Source organism: Triticum dicoccoides, chromosome 2A, assembly GCF_002162155.2.
Source record: "Triticum dicoccoides isolate Atlit2015 ecotype Zavitan chromosome 2A, WEW_v2.0, whole genome shotgun sequence".
NCBI lineage: Eukaryota > Viridiplantae > Streptophyta > Magnoliopsida > Poales > Poaceae > Triticum > Triticum dicoccoides.
Window position 1 is genome coordinate 745,954,635 of NC_041382.1, and position 6,796 is coordinate 745,961,430.

General features: G+C 55.2%; 1 protein-coding gene across 1 annotated transcript; it reads right to left on the reverse strand.

The window, feature by feature from the left end:
• Positions 1-895: 895 nt before the first annotated feature.
• On the reverse strand, positions 896-3,915 carry LOC119352221. The gene is made up of 8 exons (XM_037618925.1): positions 3,531-3,915; positions 3,136-3,350; positions 2,852-3,042; positions 2,461-2,745; positions 2,309-2,367; positions 2,190-2,226; positions 2,011-2,082; positions 896-1,936 (listed from the first exon to the last, which is right to left on the reverse strand). Exons 1-8 carry the CDS (start codon positions 3,646-3,648, stop codon positions 1,273-1,275), a joined length of 1,641 nt encoding a protein of 546 aa, XP_037474822.1. The 5' UTR covers positions 3,649-3,915; the 3' UTR covers positions 896-1,272.
• Positions 3,916-6,796: the final 2,881 nt, after the last annotated feature.

Genomic DNA, 6,796 nt, shown 5'->3' on the forward strand with positions numbered 1-6,796 from the left:
ATGTATGCTGACAACGACCCAAGCTCTTGATGATATTGCCTGCCTGCGTGCCGCTCTGATCGGCCGGAAGTGAAAAAATGTTGCACCCTTTCCATATGCCTGGGCAGCTCCTCAGCATCCTCTGAAGCATTGTTCTTGAGGATCCAGGAATGGAGTCGTTCTGGGGGAGGGGGCAGCGAAGAAAGGGTGGGGATGCCTTCTCGGTTACCCAAGGGAACATCGGCCATGTAAAATCACTCCTCTTGGCAGTTTTTTACGGTCTTGATGAACTTGCCTTCCGGCCATATCGAGCACGGTATATGCTTATCATGGCAGCACCGCATTCCGTGGGCTGGGCGCTATTCGTCTGCATCTTAACTCAGAAAAGCTTTAGCCAGAGCCCAAAGTGAGACCCAATAATCTCTCTTAAGACCCTGTTCGGATCCACTCCGCTCTTCAAGTGAGCTCCCGGAGCGGACGGAGCGGAGGGAGCAGCGCCGAACTCTACGGGCTCTGCGGAGTTAAAAGAGCGGAGTGGAACAGCCTTCAGTTCATTTTTCAAGAGTGGCTGAAACTGAACTCCACGAACTCTGTGGAGTCAGGAATACTGGAGCGGATTTGGTAGAGTGCAGAGATTCCAAACAGGCTCTAAGAATACCCAAAAAAAATGAGCATAAGAATATCAAAATTGGGAGTAAAATGGAATGTATTTATTATTTAATGGTGTCAAAGAAAACCTGGCATCCAATAGGTTTACAGAAGAAGATTGTCTTTTAAACGTGACCTAATTAAACGAATAACAATCTACTTCTAGACAAAAGCTTTAAGAAGGGATCATTATACTTTGTGTCAATGTTGACGTGTTCACCTTTAGCAAATGCACAATGTTTGCATGCTGACGTTGACTGATTAGTCGGAAAGGAAAGATCGTGGGTTTTCACCCTAAATATACACAAACTTATCATATCCATCACTGTTAGCAGCCTTTATACCGACTGATAATGTATCGCTAGTCGGATCGTGGTGCTGAAAAAGATCACATCATCACAACACTTGGTTTCACTCTGTTTTTCCTTGTGATAATGAAAAGATACGTAAGCTTTGGGTATTCGCGAAAGCAACCATACTTCACTTTTCCATCATAGACGATCCATATATGTACACAGCTGCAATCAGATCGATGAGGCGTCGTGCACGTACGTAGCAGCGGCCAGGCGTACGGTTAGGAGAATATCGATCCGACGAGGATTCGGTGCCACCTCCGCTCGATCGGGGGCCGTCGTCGGATCACAATCACTCCTGCTTGCCGCGAAGGCTGCGCTGCCTGGTGTGCACCATCCAGCAGACGATGGAGACCATGACGGAGGCGGATACGAGGATGAGGCCGTGGTAGACGGTCTTGCTGAAATACCGGAGGCCGGGGCAGTTGTTGACGCTGATGGAGGTGAAGGTCTCCCGGACGAAGGTGCAGTCCTGGAGGTTCATCAGGAACGGCCCGTACTCGTACAGCCCCATGCTGATGCTCGCCGCCGCCGTCATCTGGTTGTAGGCCGCCGGCGTGACCCGCCCCACCGTCGTGCACACCTCCTTCCCGACGGGGCCCTTGGCCTGGCACTGGAACCGCTTCCACTCCCCCGGCGCCGTCTTGAAGTCGACCTCGCCGGAGGCGCACTCCCGGGGGCTCATGTCCGGCTTGACGGGGTTGCAGAGCACCGGCATCTTGGGCCCCGACTGGTTGAAGTAGAGCGGCTGCAGCCCCGGCGGGAAGTCCCGATTGGAGATGTTGACGATGACGTTGTTGACGAGCGCCACCAGCTGCGCCGTCACCTCCTCGCTCCGGTGCATGGACTCGTTCGCCGTCCCCACGTCCACGCAGGGGAGGATGTCGTCCAGCGCCGTGTGGTCCTGTGGGTGCGTCACCCACTCGTCCATGGCGACGCACGTGTCCCCCACCACGCTGCACGTACACATGCATGTCTCCGTCGGTGAGTGCCTGAACCTCAACACGTCCAGAAACTTTGGTTTGCTTACTTGTGCAGGAGGACGAAGCCGCCGGCCATCATGAGGGTGAAGGTGACGAGTACCCATCCGGCGATCACCAGCCTGCACCGCATGCAGATACGATCATATCACATCATTCACACCGGAGTTTGGTGGAGAAAACACGCAGCTAGCATGGACAGAGTTTGATTGAACGGAACTGCACTTACAGGGAGACAAAACACTGCAGCCCCAACACGGAGAATACTGCAAATTTGGCGTCAAGAACAGCAAGTAATTCAGTATGTGTAGCAAGTAAACCACAACAAGATGGTATGTTGATGCTTACTGAGTCCCAGTATGGCAAGGACAAGCATGATACTTCCAACATCCATCAGGGCTACCTGCCTACAAGAACCGAAAGAAAAAAAATTCAGTTTCGGGCGGCTAGACGTACGCGCGGGGGACGAAATTCAGAAGAGAAATGCAATGCATGCTCACATCAGGTCTACCACGTTCTTGATCTTGTCGGAGTTGAGCACGATGCGGGCCGAGAACTCGTTGGCGGAGGAGTTGAGCTTCTCCTCGACGACGTCGATCTTGCGCTGGACCTCGACAGGGAGGAAGATCTGGTCCACCCCGATGTTCTTGGCGGCGGCCAGGCTCCCCGCGAAGTTCCTCAGGTTGTCCACCGTCAGGTTGCCCTGCCCCACCACGTAGTCCACCGTGTCGATCGTGCTGGTGTGGAACGCCATCTGCCCGATGTTCAGCAGCAGACACCCCACGCTGAAATCAAACAATCACCAGACAGATGATTAGTTGATTACACGGCGATCATTAGCATTCGATCACAGGGATATATACTGAACCGGTGACCGGACGGACGGATTACATGGTGGCGATGGTGAGGATGACGAGGAGGACGAGGGAGGCGTTGAAGGAGGCGGGCGAATAGTCGTCGCTCCGGTCCCGGCAGAAGCAGCAGCAGCACCAGCAGCAGGAGATGACGAGCATGACGACCCCGAAGCCGACGAACCAGACGAGGGCGAGAAAGAAGAGCGGGACGCCGGTGTAGCCCACGGACTGCAGGCGCGCGTGGAAATGCAACACAACACGCACGATGAGAAGCGCCACATGGACGAAATGCGGAAATGTGGGGTGGTTTTCCGTGCGTACAGCCCAGTAATGCATCTCGCTGATGTTCCACCCGCCGCCGTACACTGTGTTGTTCGCGCTGGGGTCGTTCCGGCGGGTCCTCTTCGCCGCCAGCACGAGCGAGTTGTTCGCCGGCGACGGTGGTGTCTCCTCCGCCGATCTCCTCCATGGCGATGAGCCCACCGGCACCAGTGCATTTTCTGCAGTGACAATTGGCTCAAGGTGAATCTCGCGACCTGCACAAACCAAACCAAATCGAATTAATTAGAAGAACACAGATTGATCAATTAAGCTTGACGAATTGGCAGCCGTGCACACGCGAGGCCGAACAATTAGGGCATGCATGCAGAGACGATATATTGGCGACGCACGCCCTCGCCGAGCAAAGCAAGAGGGAGATGAACAGCGGGGCAAACCTGGCAAGGCGCGCCTCCCTTCCAAACTAGCATCCGAAGCCGAGGTATTGGCGACGAGGATCAAGAGCAGAGCGACGGAGGCGACGCCGACCGACGTCGCGGCGGCGGCCAACGCCATGCCCTTCCGGGCGGTGACAACGCGTACAGGCGTTTTATCCCGGTCGATCAGCTCGGACGCGGATCCGATTCGACGGGGCGGAACCTTGACGGGGCGGAGACCGGGCGGTCGAGCGAGCTCCGTGGCGAGCCTTTGCTTGCTAGCTCCCTCAGATTTGACCAGAAGAAGTCACATCGTGCCGGCCATCCGCGATAATCGTCCTTCTCGATCCCCCCCTTTGCCCCTCTTTCTCTATCTGCTGCGCCACGTTGTTGGGGAGCTGGGTAATGGCGGAAGGGCGGAGGCGGAGGCTCCTGACCTGCTGTTTGCGCCCGCCAAAACCGCCATGGCGCCAGAAATAGCAACACGACTTGGATCATGTGCGCTATGCAATGCATGGCCGCCTCGCTGGCCAGCGCATATGGCAACGGCAACATGGAAACACATCTGTTTTCTAAGTTTTTGTAGGGGAAATCTGTTTTTTTTTAAGTTCTTTTTTACAAAGAAATATATTTAAACTTCTTAGTAACAGTTTTGCGAAATCAGCGTCAATTAATTTGGATCGGAGGGAGTAAATTTTTTAATTCATGAACATTTCCAAATCCATGATTGTTTTTCGAATTCATGATCATTTTAAAATTAACTATTTTTTAAAAATCCACGCCAAAATTTCCAAACTCATGAAGACTTTTAAAATTTAGCAAACATTTATTGAATTGTTGAAATTTTTTGAAACTAACAAACAATTTTTAAATCCATGATCATTTCTTCAAATTGGTAAGTACTACTTGAATTATTAAACACTTTTCAGACTTTGTGCGGCTTTTTTTTAAAATTTTGGGGGTTTTTATGCTGCGGGAAAAAGGAAAAGAAATGGGAAGAAAAAACCACAGATCGTACCAACGCTAAGCTACAAGGCCTAGCAAAGGTAATGGGCTGGCCCACCCTAGGCCCGCAATGTTAGCGATCGATCGATCGCTAACAAGTGTGGATGGAGAAAATATGTCCGCTACAGGGAAGAAGGTCTTGATCAAATCACTTGCACAAGCCATCCCAGTATTCATTATGTCATGTTTTAAAAGACCAAGAGGTCTGTGTGAACACCTGACTTCAATGATTAAGGCATTTTGGTGGGTAGTAAGAGCATCTCCAGCCGTTGGCCCCCCAGGAGGCGCTAAAAATCGCCCCCTGGAGTCGCATCGGCGAAAACCACGTGTTGGGGGCGTGATGCCCCCCCCCCCACAGTCGCGGCGCCCACGATTTATTTGAAAACCACAAAGTAGACACAAATTTATCAAAACTTCGGCGAGTTCATACATATTTAAAATATTTTACAAAAAAAAATGCTACTCGCAGCGGCCGCCCGCCGCCCTCGCCGCCCGCCGCCCTTGAAGCTCTACATGCCGAGGAGCCTGTAGAATTGCGTGTAGTCGCCGCCGCCGCCGTCGTCGCCGCCATCCCTGCCGCACCCCTCCCCAGGTTGGCGCGGTGGGTTGGACGGTCCGGGGACGTCCTTGTCCTCGTCGCTGTCGAGTATCACCACACCATGCTCGTCCTCGCGCCCACGCTTGCGGGCGGCTGTCTCCTCCAGGGCTCGGCGCTGCCGGACCATCTCGTCGCGGAGGTAGTCGTCCCGCGCCCACTTTATGGCCTCCTCGTCGAAGAAGCCGCGCCGGACTATGGCCTCGTAATCCGCGGGGAGTCCAGGCTCCGCCTTCGGCCTGACGAGGACGAGGCGGCCAGAGGTGGGAGAGGAGTCGGCGATGCGGACGCCGGAGCTGCGGGTGCGGTGGCTGACCGGCGTGTCCTGGGGCTCCAGCTTAACGGGGCGGAGGCAGGGAGAGCCGGTCGAGCGGCCGAACGAGGAGGAGGACGCCCCCAGGTCCATGCGCCTCAGCGTCCACGAGCTCCCACGCCGGCGGGAGAAGGATGGTGGGCGGGGTACTCCAGCCTGGGCGTGTTGCCGCCCTCGATGTACTCGAGGATGGCCTCCACCGGGCACACCCCACCATCGGTGGCGGCCTTCGGAGTTGAGCCTCCCGGAGGGCACGACGCTGTTGGTGGCCTCGAGCTGCTCGACGTGGCGGCGGCGGAAGTAGGGCTCCCACAACGGGCTTTCGGGGACGTACCGTGGGCCTTCCCTCACCGCCTGCGGCAGAGAGGCGCGGATATGGGTGATCTCCGCATGCCGCGCCACTCCGGTGGGCGGTGGGGGCACCGGGACCCTGCCGGCGCTGATCCTCCACGCCCCAGGCACCCGCATGTTCGGCGGGACCGGGTACTCGGCTTCAAAGAGGAGCCGAGCTTCGTCCTCGTGGAGGTGGCGGCGATCGAAGCCGCTCGCCGCCGCGCTGTCGACTGGGAAGCGCTCGGCCATGGTTGAACTGGAACGGCGATAGGAGAGGAAGAACGGGGCATCGGCGGTGGAGAGTCTGTGCGTCACCGGCGCGCTGGGGGCGGCTTATATAGGCGGAGGCGCCGCGCGTACGCGTGCCTCCATGTTACGCGTGGCGGGCGAGGGACACGCGTGGTCCGGTCTTCACTGCACCGCCCGTGAGGCGTCAATGGAGGAGGCTGACCGGCGCGACAGCGCGCGGTAGTTTGGCATTGATTCGCCGAGGGAACCGAGGCGATGAGGACGACGAAGCGGCGAGAAGAGCCGAGTCGCTGCCAAGGAGGGCCCGCCGACTTTCGCGCTAAAAACGATTCGACCAGCGTCCCCAAGCGCCCCCAGCATGCCGGGTTCAGCCTGGATCCGCCGACGCCAATTTGGGCCTGAGCTAGCGAAAAAAGGGCCTTTGGGGACGCGACTGGGTCGATTTTTCGACGCCGGCGGCCGAAATATCACCTGTGGGGCCTTATTAGGGGCCCGACTGGAGATGCTCTAAGAGGGGACATATCAAACCATATTGGGTGTCCTCGGACACTATGAGCATGTAAAAACACATGGGAGTCCAAGGGGTTCGAGACTTCAATTTTTTAATATGACTCTTCTAGCTAGGCAAGCATGGAGAATACTAGAGAACCCAGAAGCCTTCAGTTCTAGAATTTTCTAAGCAGCTTTGAAGGAAATATGCCCTAGAGGCAATAATAAAGTTATTATTTATTTCCTTATTTCATGATAAATGTTTAATATTCATACTAGAATTGTATTAACCGGAAACTTGAT

Bases quoted from the DNA above. Each gene is read 5' to 3' on its own strand.
- LOC119352221 (XM_037618925.1), bottom strand. From the start codon at position 3,648: ATGGCGTTGGCCGCCGCCGCGACGTCGGTCGGCGTCGCCTCCGTCGCT. The intron at 2,227-2,308 runs GTAAGCATCAAC...CCAAATTTGCAG, and splicing joins CCTTGCCATACTGGGACTCA to TATTCTCCGTGTTGGGGCTG. The intron at 2,083-2,189 runs GTAAGTGCAGTT...CATGCGGTGCAG, and splicing joins CTGCAGTGTTTTGTCTCCCT to GCTGGTGATCGCCGGATGGG.